At 45.7% G+C, this 18,913-nt stretch overlaps 1 protein-coding gene across 1 annotated transcript in view; it reads right to left on the bottom strand.

The window, feature by feature from the left end:
• UNKL (unk like zinc finger) overlaps positions 1–18,913 on the bottom strand; it is a 514,610-nt gene that overhangs the window by 128,867 nt on the left and 366,830 nt on the right. The window contains exon 9 of the mRNA XM_085629284.1: positions 17,505–17,570. Within this exon, the coding sequence (XP_085485410.1) occupies positions 17,505–17,570 (66 nt within the window). The remainder of the gene's footprint in view (positions 1–17,504; positions 17,571–18,913) is intronic.

The following is an 18,913-nucleotide window of genomic DNA, read 5'->3' on the forward strand; positions in this document are numbered from 1 at the left end:
AGGGTTTTTATTGGACTAAAGCAATATGATCAGCTTAGAAAGAAAAACAATATGATAGGTTAACAATTATCAATGAACTGCATTTGAGAACCATACTCTAAATGTAGAACGCTATTAGAGCTTTTCTCCATAACTATCTGTCAAATGTATTACATTCCATACACGTTTAACATGCCTTTATTCCAACAATGATGGCAAGTTAATTTTGGGAACATAAAAAAAGAGTTCGATAGCAAATCTCTTAGGAGACGATAGTGAGTGCCCTAGAGGGCTACGCAGTATTTATCGCACCAGCTAAAATGTGATACCCTAGAGTTAGGAATTTAATGGGGAGCAATAAATTGAACCTATTAATAGTTTTGCGCAAAACAAATGTGACAAACACGTGGGTTTTGGCGAAATTTGCATCAAAATCTGTATGTCCTAGTATTTAATGGCCCCCTGTCGCCCGTGTCCCCACATCACAACCCGTAATTACAGGCAGTGGTAAACTCAATGTTATTGATATGCTATGGTAATAGCACATGTATTCCTGAGTTTCACAGCGCTATAGAGAAACAACATAACAAAATTCAGACAATCTAAAATAACATGATATCCCAATTACTTAGAAAATAGTGCTTTAAGATCTGTCTGTCCTGAAAACTATAAGAGAGGATAAGGACTGACACTCAAGAGGAAGTCTATTCCCTGTCCCCAGAGGAAACTGTTTTTGTCCTTCGAATACACAGTAGCCGTTAGCTGGAGACAATAATGTATGTTGGGGGGCATCTCATTGAAATTTAGATGCTGGAAAGGGATGTGCAAAGTTGTGACTCACCTTATGTATCACAACCAGAACACTGAAAAGCAGTGACCCGGGATGTGACCAGACTGTGGACAAAACAGCGAAAGGCGAGTGTTCATTCAGTTTGTGTTTTAAGGTGTTACATTAAGCGCTGAGATGCCCTTGAGTAGCCATGCGCTATATAAGTGTGTATTAATTCATTCGTTCTCTGCCTCTTTCATTCCCCCGCTCAAATTTGTCACTTAGATCGGTGTATCATTACAGCAGCTGCAAGTGAGAGGATAATAAGAGCCACATTGCTCCTGCAGCACTAAAGGCGGCACCATACAGGTTAGTGCATGTCGTTTCCGGACAATGCCAGGCCAAATCTCCCAAATAAAACAAAATATACCGGGTGTCAAGCCACCCTCCAAAAACACCCCTCTCCACCCCTTTGAGAGCTGCTCCTCTCCATAACCCATGTCAGCAGGCTTCTACTAAAGACTGCACTGACAGAAAGAGGCGGGAGTTGGCCATCCACCACTCTCGTGACAAGCCACCCTCCAAAAACACCACTCTCCACTCCTGGGAGAGCTGCTCCTCTGCACAACCCAGGTCAGCAGGCTTCTGCTAAAGTCTGTACTGACATGAAGAGGCGGTGGTTGGCCATCCACCACGCTCTTGGATCTCTGAAGACCCGTTAGAAAGGAGATGAGATAGAAGGGGACCACGGGTGTCGATGTGCCACTGTTGCCTTCCTGAATCTCCACAGACGATTTGGAGATGGCAGATCAGCATCTAGCCGAACACTAGCTTCAATGCAGGCTTTTGCACGGTTTTGATGTTAGAGAAGTTAATAACCAGGTTTCAAATCTAGTGTTCATCATAAAGGGTTCCAAAGGAAGCAATATGAGGTTTTAGGAGGCCTATAGTGTTTCTACTTATTTTACACATATGTGGCATTCAAGAGATTGCGGATGGTATGCATATAAAGTTCCATCAAGCCCGGATCCAATTATAACAATGGTGCAGTGTTAGGTATAGGAAATAATATGTCAAAATAACTAAGATCTTGTACACTGAAGTAATGCTATTAATATTAAGCCCTTTTAGCCGGTTGGTTCAGAACTTCATAAGAGTGGACAAAATCATCTACCACAGAGATCCAGGATATTAGAGCAGGATAAGTTACTTACCTGTAATCCTAGTTCTCTTCCAGGGGTATACTCATCAAAGTCATAAGCAGTGAATTATCCCCGCCCACGTGCGGGATCCCGGAGCATATAGCAATATATATACACACATACATATATGCACATACATATACAGGTGTATGCCCAGACCATAAAGTATATAATACTTCCAAACCCATACACCTACATATGTATGCCTACCTACATATATGTAAACATGCAGCTCCAACAACAATCCAAAACCAGGGCAAACAGCCAAAGTTACATCAGTTTTACATGTATGAAAATAAGGCTCTCAAAACTCCTTGTAATAGAGACCATACACCGTAATGGTTTCATACAGGAATCCTTTATTTTCCAGAAAAAGGATGAACATGTAATTGTAGGCAGTTTGGCCCATAGGCTGCATAAGAATAACTGTCCTGGTACAGAAAAGAGAACTGGCACCTGCCTTTAAGGCTTCAAAGATTCTAAACACTTTGCCTTTAAGAACTCCACTCTGCTCCCAGCATGCCCCACAGGTGACAGTTAGGTCAGTTATTTTTGTAACGGCGAACTAAACCACTTTAAACCTTGTACTAACATTTCTCGTCCGGGGAGGAGGGAGGGGTGCTTATGACTTTGATGAGTATACCCCTGGAAGAGAACTAGGATTACAGGTAAGTAATTTATCCTTCTCTTCCAGGCGATACTCATCAATAGTCATAAGCAGTAAATAGAATAGCAAGCCCATACCCCACACTTCGCGGATGAGCAATCCAGCACTAGGAATAATAAAATTAAAAAACAATGATACAGTTTAAACAGACAATCAACCAAACAGATTCCTCAGGGATGCACGTCCAACTTGAGCACCTGAACATCTGAATCTAAGCAGTAATGGCGAGAAAAGGTATGAACAGACCGCCATGTAGCTGCTTTGCAGATTTCTCCTATGGGAATGTTTCCTGAGGAGGGCCGTAGTAGAGGCCTTTCCTCTGGATGAATGTGCTTTAGGCCTTCCCTAAAGAGACTTATTAGCCAACTGATAAGCCAAAGAAATGCAGGAAACTATCCACCTAGAAATGGACCTTTTAGAAGCTGCTAAACCTGTATTAACAAGACCGTAGTTGACAAACAATTGGTCCATCTTTCTTATACCTTTGGTCTTGTCCAGATAAAACTTCAACACTCTTTTAAGGTCTAACGAGTGTAGGGCCCTTTTAGGAGGAGTAGAAGGATTAGAGAAAAAGGTAGGTAAGGTGATCCCCTGATTAATATGGAAATCTGAGACCACTTTCGGCAGAAAACTAGGATGAGTTCTGAGAACTACCCTATTTGAATGAAAAACAGTGTAGGGTTCCTTACAACACAAAGCTTGTAACTCGCTGACTCTACGAGCTGACGTTATAGCTACCAAAAAAGGCACTTTCCAGGACAAGTGCTGCAGGGAGGACTTGTGCATTGGTTCAAAAGGTGCGCCCATCAGTTTGGTAAGGATCACGTTGAGCTCCCACGGAGGAGAAGGGTCTCGTACTGGTGGATACACCTTTTTCAACTCTTCTAGAAAATCCTTCACCACTGGCATCTGGAAAAAAGAACCCTGCGTGGGTGACATCCTATATGCTGTAATTGCTGCTAAGTGTACCTTAATAGATGTGAACTGCAGGTCCAACTTAGCCAGGTGAAAAAGATACGGCAAAATGACCTGTTCTTGTCCTCTAACCGGGTCATGACCATTATTCAAGCACCATATGTAAAAACGCTTCCATTTGAAAGCATAGGAAGCCCTGGTGGAAGGTCTCTTAGCTTCCTTAAGGATGTTCATACAGTCCGCTGGCAAGTCTAAGTGTCCATACTGCAAGACTTCAGGAGCCATGCTGAGTGAAGAGCGGTTGGGGTGAAACACTCTCCCCTGACTCTTGGACAGCAGATTTGGATGGCAATCTCCGGTGTGGAACCTCGGAGAGTTGTAGAGGTCCGGGTACCACCACTGGCGCAGCCACTCCGGAGTGATCAGAATCATCCTGGAGTTGGTCTTGTAGAACTTGGTGATCACTGCTGGAATGAGAGGCAGCGGAGGAAAAGAGTAAGCTCTGAGACCATTTTATCAACAGAGCATTCCCGCTTGAACCTGGTTGGTGAAACCTGGATGCGTAGACGGGGCATTTGGCGTTTGTTGCGTCTGCGAACAAGTCTATATCCGGCACTCCCAATCTTCGAAAGATATCCTGAGCCACCTCGGAGTTTAGCACCTAGTCGTGCGCTTCTACGAACTCTCTGCTGAGGAAGTCCGCTTGAACGTTTAGAACGCCCGGCACATGGACTGCAGTGATGGTGAGGCGTCGTGCCAGTAGCCACTTCCAAATGGTTTGTGCCTCCTGGGATAGAATTCTGGACCTGGTGCCTCTCTGCTTGTTCAGATAAAACATTGTTGTGGTGTTGTCTGTCTGAATCAAGAGGGAGCTGGACCGAAGAGACTGAAAGAAGAACTTGAGGGCTAACTGGACGGCCTTCAACTCCAGCAAGTTGATATGATATCCCCTCTCTGTATCCGACCATAGCCCTGCACTTGAAGGTGATCCATATGAGCACCCCAACCTTCTAGGGAGAAGTCTGTAACTATGGTCTGAGTCAGAGTCTCTTGATGGAAGGGAACACCTTTCATTAAATGTGACCGCTTTGTCCACCACATGATGGAGTCCTGGTAGACTCTGGGAGAGTAATCCGATCCTCCCAACTGCCTGACGCTTGCACCCACTGGTCTTCCAGAGCCTGCTGCAGGGGAAGCATGTGCAATCTGGCATTGGGTACGATGAATATGCAGGAAGCCATGGACCCCAGGAGAGAGGACACTTGTCTGACCGTCGGGTGGTGTGACTGCAGGAGATCTCTGCATTTCATCCTGATCGATGAAAATCTCTCCACCAAAGGACACCTGCTTGCCTCCACGGTGTCCAGCGACGACCCTAGGTAGTGAATCTTCTGGGTCGGATTGAGAATCGATTTTTGGAAATTTACTCGTAGTTTAGTAATTGGAGACTGTTGGAGAGATGCCACTGGAGTAGAGATGGAGTGGAACTCTTCAGGAGCCAGTCGTCTAGGTACGGATACATGAATATTTTTCGCCTGCGGAGAAAAGCCGCCACCACTGCCATGCACTTTGAAAATGTCCGTGGGGCTGACTTGAGACCGAATGGTAGGACTCGGAACTGAAAATGGCATAGAGCAATTTGGAAACGGATACATTTTCGATGTTTCCTGGACACCAGAATGTGGAAATAGGCGTCTTGCAGATCTATGGAGCACATCCAGTCTCCTTGGTGTAAATGTGGGAAGATCTGGTGCAGGGCAAGCATCCAAAACTTTTCTTTTCGGAAATATTTGTTCAAGATGCGTAGGTCCAGAATTAGTCTGTACTCCACTGACAGACCTCTTTAATCGACCAGGAAATATCGAGGGTATATCCCCTGGCACCTCTGATGAACAGGAACGTATTCTATGGCTTTTTTCTGCAGAAGACTGTTTACTTCCTCATGATGACACAAGCGGAGTCCTCCGCTCAGAGGAACCGAAGGTGGTGGGGCTTTGAACCGTAGCAAATATCCATTCTTGACAATATTCAGCACCCATTTGTCGTCGGTTATATGTCTCCACTCCTCCAGATGACATGCGATACTTCCTCCTACCAGAGTGGCCAACGTGTTTGGAGGAAGCACTCCCTAATTGCTTCGATGGCTGCTTTGGGGTAGAGGTCTGCTGCTTATTGTTCCCTCTTCCTCTACCTGGTCTCCGTTGCTGAAAGTGAGACCTCTGCTGCTGCTGGTGACCCTGAGACGACCACTGAGAGGTTTGACCCCTCTGTGGGAATGGGCGTTTATCATAGGAGCGAAAACGTCTGTGAAATTCCTTCCGTTTCTCAAGCCCCACAGCTTTCACCGTGTCCAATTCTGCTTTCATCTTCCACATGCGGCCCAAAGAGAGAAGACCCATTGAAAGGCAGATTGGTGATCTTCCGTTGAACCTCGGGTTTAAGGCCAGTCAAACGTAACCAAGCAGAACGCCTCAAACAGATACCATGGGAGTACCCGTGGGCAGCCAGATCAGCCAAATCAGCAGAAGCACTAATTACCTGATTCGCCACTAGACCTCCCTCTTCCAGTATTTCTCGAAAGTCCTGCTGATCCTCTTTTGGTAGTTTGTCCGCAAAGCGGCTCAGAGAATCCCACAAGGACCTATCATACCTCCCCAGCAGAGCGGAGGCACTGGCGACCTTCATGAAAGATGCTGACGTGTTGCACATCCTTCTACCTATAGAGTCCATCAATTTGCTATCCTTATCCGGGGGCGCTGAGGAGGAAGACATAGATGAGTGCGTCTTCCTAGCTGCCGCCACAATGATGGAATCCAGAGGAGGATCAGATCGAAGAAATAACGGATCTTGGTCAGAAGCCTTGTATTTCTTCGCTATCCGGGAAGGCACAGAACCCACTGTTGCTGGTGTCAAGAAAGTCTGTGTAGCCAGTTTGATAAGGCCAGGGACAAGAGGAAGCAAAGGCCGGACTGAAGAGCGGTGATGGAGAGTCTCGAAAATTACTGAGGCGGTAACAATAGGGACCGACATAGTGATGTTCAACTTCTTCGCTCCTCTGCAGAGAACCTCATTGAACGGGCTGAGATCATCAATTGGCGACACTCTGGATGTAGGTGTAGTCGTAAATGTTGGAGAATAATATCTGAGCGAGGACCTGGTGGAAGAAGACCAGGTGGGAGACCTCTGTCGCCTTCTCTTCGGAGAAGAATGATAAGAGTGAGATCTGTCCCGTGATCGAACATGGCGGGTATGTGGAGAGCGCGATCTGCACAGACTCCTTCTGGAAGAAACCACAGTCGGTGATCTTGATCTTCGTGGTGTTCTTCTTGGAGCCTCCTTATGGGATGGAGAATCCCTTTACAGACGTGAAGGAGAATAGGTACGGGAAACATCCGACCCCGGGCTACTGAGAGCCTTAGACTTCCTACGTCGTACCTCCTCACTAACCACCGGAGAGCCCTCCGGGGAGACTTGGACAATATTTAGCCCTGGAGACGATCCAGACCTTGAGGGCGATCGAGATGGAGCTCTAACCTCCTCCGAGGCAACATCAGGCTCTATCTCTCGACGTCGAGGGCCTCAACGTCGACCTGTGCTTCTCCCTCGACGTCGACCTGTACTTCTCCCCTGACGTGGGGTGATGCCTGGAAGGAGATAGGGACCTTGCTGTCCTCAGCGGCGACTTAGTCGTCCTCAAAGAGGACCTCGACATCGACCGTCTATGATGCCGTGGTGACTTCGACAGCGAGAGCTCTCGCCTCCTCGACGTCGACTTCAATGCCCTCGCTGTCGACTGGGTCTTGAGACTCCTTCGCCATCGGCAAACTTCTCGACATCAACCTACGGGGAGGTGATGGAGAGTGCCTCGACGTCGATGGGTGTTTAGACGTCGATGGACCCACATCTTGAACATACCTCGAGCCCGAGGCAGTATGCTTCGACGTAGAGGCCTTTCTCGACGACGGAGACTCACACCGTCTCGACGTCGGAGACTGTGTAGGCCGCTTCTTCGACGGAGGTAACGATGGCGAACACTCCGGAATCTGCCTTTTCTTCGATGTTGCAGAGGCAGAATGATGCTGGCGTGGATGTTCCTTATGAGAGGAGGGCTCTTGACACGCAAGGCCACTTTCCAGCCAGGCTGTTCCTCTCTCCACCACAGCTTGAAGGCAAATTCTCTCTCTGTTGCGAAGAGTCCTCGCAGAAAACTTCTGACAGCGATAACAAGAGTCTATCTTGTGAATGGAAGGAAGACAGGCGATACACACAGAGTGTGGATCAGAGATGGCCATCTTCTTTCCACAGGCTGGACATTTGCGGAAAAGAGCCGGCATTCTGACAGGAAAAAATTAAGATGTTCAGTCAAAAAATGGTGATAAACCTCTGCCAGCACAGGAACCGCAAAAAAACACCAAGAAGAAAAACAATTCCTGACAGAAAAGTCAGAAAACTGTTGAGCTCAAGCTCCAGGATCCTCACAGAAGGAGCCGGAAAAAAGAACTGACCTAAATGTCACCTGTGGGGCATGCTGGGAGCAGAGTGTTCCCTGGAGTTCTTAAAGGCAAAGTGTTTAGAATCTTGGAAACCTTAAAGGCAGGTGCCAGTTCTCTTTTCTGTACTAGGACAGTTATTCTTATGCAGCCTATGGGCCAAACTGCTTACAATTATATGTTCATCCTTTTTCTGGAAAATAAAGGATTCCTGTATGGAACCATTACAGTGTATGGTCTCTATAACAAGGAGTTTTGAGAGGCTTATTTTCATACATGGAAAACTGATGTAACTTTGGCTGTTTGCCCCGGTTTTTTGATTGTTGTTGGGGCTGCATGTTTACACTTTGTCGAATATGTCAGCGCTTCAATACCCGTGCGGTATCCTTACGGTTGAGCCAGAACCCAAACAAACCCTTCAGAAGAAGAAGCAAGGGTCGCACTCCGCAAAAAGTTTTAATATGCAGTCCTTTATTTCGTTTCTCCGCCCATAGTGATAGTAAGAAAATCCACAAATCAACGCGTTTCGGTCTTGACCCAAGACCTTGACCTTGATATATATGCCCTCCGGGATCCCGCACGTGTGCGGGGATAATTCACTGCTTAGGACTATTGATGAGTATCCCCTGGAAGAGAACCTGCGATCTTTAGGAATAAAAATAATACACTAATCTGAAGTACCATAAGGAATTGGGAGTATAACACCTGGACTAAGAGGAAGGAGTATCATCGACGAAACAACATCTGTAACAAACAACACATTCCTTTTTTAAACAATAGAGGCATGTCAAACAAAGCTGGCATGGTGACCCGGGTTCAGGAGAGAACACCTCAACAAAAAAAAGGGAGAACATGGGTATCTTTACAAATCAGACAAATTAATTTGAAGAAGGCTGCTGAGCTCAAGGATATTTTTATTGTAATAAAAAAATACTAGTGGCTAAGTGGGGATGCGGGGCATCATGAGAATGTAGGGACAGTGCAATTTCAGAAAAGCTTAAAGGAGTAGTCTCAATGTTAGTCCCAATAGTAGAGGTTGCATCTCCCTTTCGTTTATCTGTTCTTAAAAAATTTTTAAAAGAGGTCTTTTCATTCAAATGTTCTTTAAGACTGATTTGGTTGATTGGGGCTATTCTGGATGAACCCTGGGGTGCTTCAGAACACAAAGAAAGGGATCAACAAGGTTTTTCAGAGTTATTACATGGGCCTATATAATAGGCCACGAGATGTGAGCCTCCCCGCCATAACATCTGGCTTGGAGAGCATCCCTCAACTGAGGGTCAATCCTGTGCGGAATTTGGAACTAGAGGAACACCTACAGCTCTCTGAGATACAGCTGGCTATATCTCAGATAACCAGGACCAAGACGCCGGGCCAGATGGCTTGATGGTGGAATTTTACGCAGCATATAAAACTATCCACTCATCTGCTGGAAGTTTACAAAGTTTCCCGACGGGTGGGACGCCTCTCTACTTCTGTGCAGGAGGCGCTGACAGCTGTCTTGCCTAAACCTGTTCGTGATCCATTGCGGGTCGTGTCAAACAGACCACTGTTGCTCCTTAACTTGGATTGTAAAATCTTGGGGAGTGTTGGTGTACAGGCTGATTCAAATAGCGTAAAGTCTGGTACACTCAGATCAGAATGGTTTTATTCCTGGTCATAACACCTGTCTGAATTTGAGGAGGATTTTCAGGATTATGGATTCAGCACAGTGGCGGGGCGGATTAATGGGTGGCTTCTCTTGACTTCGAGAAGGTAATGGACACCTTAACTTAGACCTTCTTACTAGCAGTGTCCATCGCATTGCCCTGGGTGAGGGGTCATTGGTGTGGATCAAGCTCCTATACAGGTATCCTGTGCCTAGGGTGCTAACGGGGCGGGAGGTTTCCACCCAGATGTATGCATCAGGAGGGGCACCAGGCAGAGGTTTCCGTTGTCCCCTATCATTTTTACTGTGTCAATTGAGCCATTGGCATGTGCGCTTCAGGCCGAGCCCGGAATGAGGCATTTGCATTAACAGCAAATGCCACCTCAGACTGTTGTAGGCAGACAATGGGTTGATATATCTGGGGGACGTGCACACAGCCGTGACCCCATTCATATGGTTGTTGGATGACTGTATTGCAATGACACCACTCATAGGGTTGTTGGTTGACTTAATTGCAATGTCTGATTTGAATGTTAATTGGGACAAGTCTAGTTTGTTCCCCTTGGTCCGGCAAGGGTGCAGAAGGGGCCTGGGAGCTGGAAGGGTGATATGGGGAGGGGGCGGGGGAGATTGGGGCAGGCCGCCTCCCTTGGTTCGGGGTTATGACTGATGTTGGAAAATATAAGGTACTTAAGGGTGAACGTATATCATCAGGAGAAAGACATCATTGATGGGAATTTGAGCAGGGCTATCACGTCAATCAGGCATGCGATCCCGCTGTCCACGATGGGCTAAGTTGCTGTCTCCAATATGATGGTGCTGCATTTATTTTTCTACATTATCCATGGGGCTTAAACAGCCCTTCTTTTAACACTTGCACTCCCTCCTCGGTTCAGCGGAGTGGGGCAATGGTAGAAGGCAGGTGGCGATCTCGAAGGTGTATGCTTCCTTGATTGGGTCTGGGGAGGCTTGAAGCTCCTAATTAGGAATTGTATTATGAAGTGGCCCAGCTCCAGTGGCTGACAAGGTGGGTCGTTCAGAATCCCGATCTGGAGACGAGAGATATGATTGGTCAGCTGGGAACGCAACGGTGATGGAGTGGCTGCTGGATCCCGATGACGTGTGGCAAGGGATAATGTCTTTTCGCGAGTGGCGCAATGGTGCTGGAACAGGTATGTCCAGACACCCTGGGATTCACCAGTACGCCCATGCGCTCCTGTTGAGGGTACTCTCAGGATGCGCAGCACTCACCCGCAGGTATGATATCCGTCTGTGAGTTGAAGCAGACTTGCTGACATGGGAGGATCTGTATGAAGAGCGTATGTTGCAGTACTTTGACGCGATATGCGAGGTACATGGAATGGCTCCGGGACAATTCCAGCTACACAATGCCTTGGTGCAACAGGCCCACAACACCTGGAAGACAGGTAGAGAAGAGCCTAGCCTACTCCTGTCACTATAGATCCTGCTCACGCATGGGGCACAAAGGAGGGCAGCCACTAGCTTCCATGCGGCCTTGCTGGAGTCGATGGGGTTGCACATGTGGGTGTTGAAGGATTGGTGGTGGCAGTGGTAAGGGATGGAATTCCGAGAAAAAAAAGATCTGCTTGTGTGTAGTATATGAAAAAGGTTTCAAGGAATTCTAGATTTAGATATACACGGTTTAATTACATTCACCACATGTACTTAATCCAAAAGCGCATCGACCGCATGTACCCTGATGCCCCGATATATTGCTCCAGATGTTGTGAGCAGGATGCAGATTTCTTACATATGGTTTGGCGGTACCAGTCTGTCGCTTTGTTTTGGGATGAGGTGTTCCAGGGGTTGAAGGACGTGACTGATTGGGCTGTGTTGAAAGAGCCAGAGGTTTGCCTGCTGGGTATGATGGTGCGTCGGAAGTCATCAAGACATGCCTGTTCTTTTGTAGACTTGGCCTTGCTGCTGGCGAAGCGGCACATCACTATGGCCTGGAAGGCAGTGAGTGCCCCCGCCATTAGCGAATGGTGGATGAAGGATGTGCTGAAATGGTCCACGCCGGATGTCACTGTGATGTCCGCCCCTCTGTATGTGTGTGTGTGTGTGGGGGGGGGGGGGGGAGTGCAGGCAGAATGTTTATCGCACTGGGATAATTACATAACGGGGTGGTGACGGACATGAACAATACACCTCCTTGAGCTACTGGTCATGTGCTGGCCAAGGTGTCCACCTGGGAATGTCCGGGCAGTGTGTGATTGGTAAGGTTGTGCGATGCATATGTGTCAGTTAGGCGGGGTTGAGTACTACTTCCCTTGTTATGAGGTGGTTTGGTATGGTGGGGAAGGAAATGTGTGGGCTTTCCGCGCTTCGGTCTCGTCTCTCGCTTGGAGTTGGGCTTCTTGGTGGGAGTAGAGACGTAATGAGGGCGGCAATGTTATAGTTGTTTTACTTGCTCGGTTTGTATGTTAAGTAATTTATCCTCCACTTTTCATTTTTTTCCGTTTTCATTTTCACCATGTACACCGGTGATGTTCTGTTGCCCTGGGTGTTTCATTTTTACTCCCCATAGATACTGCTTATGCATATACTGTGTACACTCGGTTTCATGTCTGATTCTTGCTGCTTCTTTTGCACTGGCAATTATGTGGATGTAAAGTGGGGAGGGGGGTTGTTTCGCCTCCTCTATTTTCTGGGAATCATTTACATATGCTCTTTCAAGTACCAGAATGTATATGCCTAGAATTATTTGGAACGATCTCCAGCTAAGAAATTGTTTAATAAAAACATGTTTAGATAAATAAAAAGAATAACAAGATTGCGCTGTGTGCCTGCTTGTTTTAGAATGTACCACACGCAAAATAATTTTTGGGAGCATCCATGAGTGGTAAAGTGAACTGCCTGGTCTGTATTGTTTTATATTTTTTGTTCAGTATCAATGATGGCATTTGTGCAATGTATTTAGTTTCATATTTTGTGTTAGTAGATTTGTATCTATTTGCAATTTGTGTTTTCTTTTTTGTTAAAAAAAAATCCTAAATGTGATGACGGTGTGTGTAGGCTGGCGCTTGGCTGGTGGTGTGCGTGGACTGGCGCTTGGCTGGTGGTGTGGGTGGACTGGTGCTTGGCTGGCGGTGTGCGTGGACTGGCGCTCGGCTGGTGGTGTGCGTGGACTGGCGCTTGGCTGCCAGAGTGTGTAGGTTGGCGCTTGGCTGGTGGTGTGCCTGGACTGGCGCTTGGCTGGTGGTGTGCGTGGACTGACGCTTTGCTGGCGGTGTGTGAGTAGTGACTTGCTGCTGGTCACTACACACACTGCTAGCCAAACACCAGTCTACGCAATCAGTCAGCTGATGTGGTTTCTGTGTCAGGAATGTAGGCGTGTGAAAGTGATGGGCACTTGAATGGCGCTATCTACTGGTGTGAGTGTTGTAATGGGATGGGCCTGCGGCTGGTGGTGTGAATGGTTTTGTATGTGTCACACGTAGGAAAGGTGTATGAATGGCCTGTAAAGAGGTTGGTGCCTCGTTGTGGCTTTACAGCTCACGAGCTGTGAGTCAATGTTTCAGTTTCTCGTCCTTTCAATTATTAACAGTGCATTTCATTTTTGTAAAATCTCTTGTTAATACAATTGTATATATTGAACCATCACTCGCCCTCGTGCCAAATCCAACCGGTATGTATGTGTGCTTGAGGAAGAGATGGTTGGGCAGTAATATTTGTCTTTTTTGTCTCTCTGCCAAGGTGTACATTCCATCTAAGAAAAACCTACCAACTGTAGATATTGTCGTAAACTAAACACCCATGGGAGTACATGGTGATGTCTCTCTTGTGGATCTTACCCACAATGTCCTGCAAACCTCAAAATTTCCTACCACCCAGCATTTCCCCAAGTATCCGGATAGAAATCGTACCTCACTTGTGTGGGTGGGCCAAGTACTTGCGGCAGGGAAGGGCCCAAACCGTATTGTTGAGACATCGAAATTACCAATTCTGAAAGGACCTGGTTTTGCAAGGGGTGTCACCCGAGTTTTTGGCCCCGGTGGTCATCTTGGTAAACCTACCAATCCCACACTTTTCTGAAAACTAGACACCCTGGGGAGTCCAATGAGGTATGGCTTGCGTGGATCCCCCAACATTTCCATACCCAAAATCCAATGCAAACCTCAAATTTTGCTGAAAAAAATCAATTTTTATCCACATTTCTGTGTGGGAAAGTTGTAGGATCACCGGGCTAACACAAATTTCCTCCCACCCAGCGTTCCCCCAGGTCTCCCGATAAAAATGGTACCTCACTTGTGTGGGTAGGCATAGTGGCTGCAACAGGATATGGCGCAACTCGTACTGTGGAGCATCTGTTTTTTGGGCCCGGGCTCGCAGCCATCTAGAGAAACCTACCAAACTCAAACATTTCTGAAAACTAGACACCCTGGGGAGACCAATGAGTTATGGCTTGCGTGGATCCCCCAACATTTCCCTACCCAGAATCCCCTCCAAACCTCATATTTAGCTGAAACAAAATCACTTTTACCATACATTTTTGTGTGGGATCACCGTGCCGGCACAACTGTCCTACCACCCAGCGTTCCGCTAGGTCTACCGAGTAAAATGATACCTCACTTGTGTGGGTGGGCCAAAGGCCTGTTACCGGGAAGAGCCCAAAACATAGGGATTAAGGGTATAAAACCGAGAATTTTAAGCGCTACATTTAAAAAAAATATATGTTTTTAGCCAATTCTGCATTAGACACCCACACAAGTGAGGTATAATTTTACTTGGGAGACTGAGGGGAACACTGTGGGGTAGGATATTTGTGCCGGCACAGTGATTCCACGCAAAAATATGTAGAAAATGTGATTTTTTTTCCAGCTAATTTGGAGATTTACAGGGGACTCTGGGTAGGAAAACGTTGGGGGATCCACGCAAGCCATACCTCACTGGACCCCCCCCAGGTGTCTAGTTTTCAGAAATGTGTGGGTTTGGTAGTTTTCCAAGATGGCCGCCGAGCCCGGGGCCAAAAACCCAGTGGACCCCCCTTGCAAAAGCAGGTTGTTTTGTGATAGGTAATCATGATGTCGCCTCAATACGTTTTGGGCCCTTGCCAGTTGCGGGTACTTAACCCACCCACACAAGTGAGGTACCATTTTTCTCGGACGACTTTGGGGAATGCGGGTGGGTGGAATTTTGTGGATCCACGCAGATTCCAGAACTTTCCACCACAGAAATGTGAGGAAAAGGTGCTTTTTTTTTTACAAAGTTTGAGGCTTGCCAGGGATTCTGGGTAACAGAACCTGGTGAGAGCAATAAAAGTCACCCCATCCTGGATTCCCCTGGGTGTCTAGTTTTCAAAAATGGATAGGTTTGCTAGGTTTCCCTGGGTGCCGGACGAGCTAGGGTTCAAAAGCTACAGCTAGGCACTTTGGGAAAAAAGGGCCTGTTATCAATGTGAAACGGTGGTGTGTCCACGTTGCGTTTTGGGCCGTTTCCTGTCGCGGGCACTAGGCCTACCCACACAAGTGAGGTACCATTTTTCTCAAAAAACTCTGGGGAATGTAGGGTGGTTGGAATGTTGTGGATCCACGCAGATTCCAGAACTTTCCACCACAGAAATGTGAGGAAAATATTTTTTATAGGTCTAGCAGCGAAGGGGTTAAAATAATCTTAAGATTTTCTCTGAACTTGCACTAGGAAAATCACCATTTATTCCCATCCTTATCGAGTCATAAGAGATAGCTTGTTAGCAAGTGCTCCAGTCTCCTTAATTTGCGCTGCCTATCCACGATTCAGTGCTTAATAGAGATACCAACAGCCCTACAGCCATAGGACACATGATGAATAGAAAGCACTTGAAGCAGTGAATGGGTGTTCACACATAGGATGGGTATCTGGCTCAACAACAGAAAGTAGTATCAGTTACTAATTGCCAAATTGGCCTTTAGGGTATCTATCAACTATTTAAAGTCATTGGCATGTATATTAACCAAAGCAACCAATCAGTGAGGTGAGTCCTGTGACAGAGATACAGGGCTAGGCAGAGGTACATGCCTGGTATACATTGGCATTTCTTAGGAATGAGAAACGTGATCACTTCCTCGGATATGGCCCCCTCAAAAGTAAATTTTATTTTCTTTGGAAGTGCTGGGGATGTATGTTGCTGTGGTGGACAAGCACAAACCTGTCCTGTCTGAGGATGGATATTCATCTTTCTCTGCCTGACATCAGGCTGTTCAGGCAGCTCCATAGAAGGAGTTGGTTCACTCGACTTGGAGACAGGTGTTGAAAACTTTCTCAAAGCGGATTCTGGAGTGGACTTTGGTGCAAGAGCCACTTTATTGGTGCTGCAAGACTGAAAGGACTTACTTGGTTAGCCTTCAAAGGCTTGGTACCCTGTGTTCGTGGCATTTTCAGAGCACAGATGGGCTGTCAGTGCCAAGCGGGCTTGTGGACAGTGGTCTGTCCCTACTTTCAAGACCTTTTTGGATGATCTTCAAATGTTGTAAATGTTGTTGAGGTCTTCGGTGCAGTCTATATGTTGGGTGCAGGTTTCACAGGGGACCCTGGAGATGGCTCATCTCCATAATCCTAGTCCTCGGAAAATACAGTATCTGGGTTCAGATTATTTTACCAGATGGGCTTTGCCTCTCCCTAGTGAAGTACATTCCTCAACATCTTGGCGCCAAGGGCGTAGATTGCGCTGGAGAGCCTCAACTCTGCATCTCATAATGCGCGTACTAACATGACCGGATATTGTACAGTTGTTTTATTTCTGAACGCCTATCAGACTGCACACCTTGATTTCTTGTGATTCATTGGTAAGCAGAAGTTACATACCCTATACTTGTCTGCCAAGGGAATTTATTGTTGTACTTGAGGCAAAACCGTAAGGGAGTGTTCTCCATACTCCTCCTCCCTCCTTCACCAGAAATTTTCATTAGACATGGGGATGAAGCAGGGTCAGACAATAGGCCAGGGCACCATTAGCGAATCGGGGCAGTTGTGAACGTGTAAAGAAAAACTGTATGGGCCATTTCATACATTTGTGCTTGCTGTGGGTAAAGCATGTGGTAATATTGGGGAAAACCACAGTAAAAACCGTCCCACCAATGCATAAAACAGGCACATACACACACTGCTAAAAAACCGTCCGACACACTGATCTGTCAGGCCTGCCCTCCATATATTGTCACAGTGCCTTATAGGCTAGTGAAACTTTGGCGAGGATGACAAAAATGCTGCTCCTGGAAAGTTCTGGTACATTGTCACCAGACAGTGTTTATGGTATTTGTTGGAGGCTATTCAGGTGTTTGGAGTAGGACAACTGTCCTCTTGCAGCTCAACTATCTCAGAGGACTAAATGCACGCCATGCTGATGCAGAATAAAACAACAACCTGAGTTGGAATCTTTGTTCTTTGAGAACCAAATTTAGACTTATAAGAAATATAACTTGCAACGTCTGCGCCCAACACCAATGGTAGAATAGGGCAAAGCATGATATTTACAGCAACACATACTACAAAAATGTATTTATGACAGGCTGACTGACTACATTTATATATGGAACTATAAACGAGAAAAGCACTTGATTTAGGATGACATGACCATTTCACATTAAACATAAGACATTATTAACTTAACAGAGTGTTTGATAGTGAATCATAGTTATCATTTAACTATACCTGTTTCTCGCTGCTGTGTCTTATATGTTGTTGGGTGTGTCCCTAACCTGGCTTGACTTTTGGTATTCTGTAAAAAGTGTACTATTTTGGCTACTGGCATTCGCAATGCTCTAACCCAGTTGCTATGGTATACATATTGCAGTAAAAAAAAAAAATCAAACATTTTTTTTTTAAAGAACCATACCTGCTTATTCTTTTGTTCGTTCATTTTCTGAGCATTCTCTGCAGGCAGGCACTTGTGATGGTTTGCCTGTAAAAGATGACATAGTTAAAACCTAACTAAGAAGATTATGTGATTAAATAAGACAAAGTAATCCTTAATGTCCATAAGTTCTTTCAATAAAAATTTAAATATATGTGATATGGGCCTACACTTGAATGACATATATGAACAAAGTCACATCATGACTAAGTCACATATGTGTAGAAGTCGTTAAATTCAGGAGGAAAAAGTGCAGCCTGAAGTGGTGGATGTGGTGGCTCTTTACTAAATATATTTTGAATGTGATTAACAGATCATTCTATTAAGTGTAAGCAAGTCGAGTTGTTGTAATTGTAAATATGTAGATCTTAATATCCCTGACGGGAAACTGAAGCACTCTGAGCCCAAGGTTAGAGGTAAATAGGTAAGGAATCAATGCTTCCTTTCCCTAGTAGAATGAGTTGTGTAAAGTGTGTGCCAGATCCCATGCATTTACTCTAGTGTACTGTATAGTGTTAGATTAAGTGGAGTGAAGTAATAAAGGGAAGATGTGTAATGTTAGTGGGATTGGTGTGTGTTTGTGTGCTCCTTACTGAGATGAAATGGTATGTCTTGAAAGCATGTCTGGGCATCCATAGTAGACAGACATGTTTGGGATGAGCCAGAGAGGGGAGGAAATGGAAGGTGTAGTTGTAGCAACTTGAGATACCTACAAATAGTGAATTTCAGTGGTCTTGTTACTTTAAAACAGTATGCTTTAATTGACATTTTCACCTAACAATAACGTCCCTTGAACGTTATTTTTTTCAAGATAAGTTCTAAGGCTTTTTTAAGGTAAGATATTATTCCAATTCCCAACAATAACACCTTTGTTTTTTTCAATGTGTGTATATGTTACATATATGGAAAACGTGCCACCCCCCACCCCCACATTTTCATTCCAGGAAGGAGCTGAAGTGCATAACATTTTTTTTTAAAGAAAGTTTCATGAAGATTTGTCAAATGGCGCCAGTTATTAGCAAACCCAAAAATGCTTTTCCTATCGAAACCATAATCCTAACCCACCGCTGTCTACATACGAGCGGTTGGCCGAAGGGAAGGTCAGGCTCTGTGTCCGACACCACCTCCCTCCAGCACACAGCCAAAGGTAATGCGTGACAAGGGTTTGGATTTACGGATGGTAATTAAATATTACTTTAGGTTATAAAAACCCAAGAAATTCACTGGAAAAAACACAATGGTTAAAATAGCAATGTAGTTGGGTGAAATGTTCAGTAACAACATTACGTTTTAAACTCTAGAAACCACTGAAGTTCACCAGTAATAGTTATAGTTATCTCAAGTAACTATAACTTGTGCCCTAAAGAACTTAATTCACGCCCTCAGCATGC

The sequence above is a fragment of the Triturus cristatus genome, chromosome 10, assembly GCF_964204655.1.
Source record: "Triturus cristatus chromosome 10, aTriCri1.1, whole genome shotgun sequence".
In the NCBI taxonomy this organism is placed as follows: domain Eukaryota; kingdom Metazoa; phylum Chordata; class Amphibia; order Caudata; family Salamandridae; genus Triturus; species Triturus cristatus.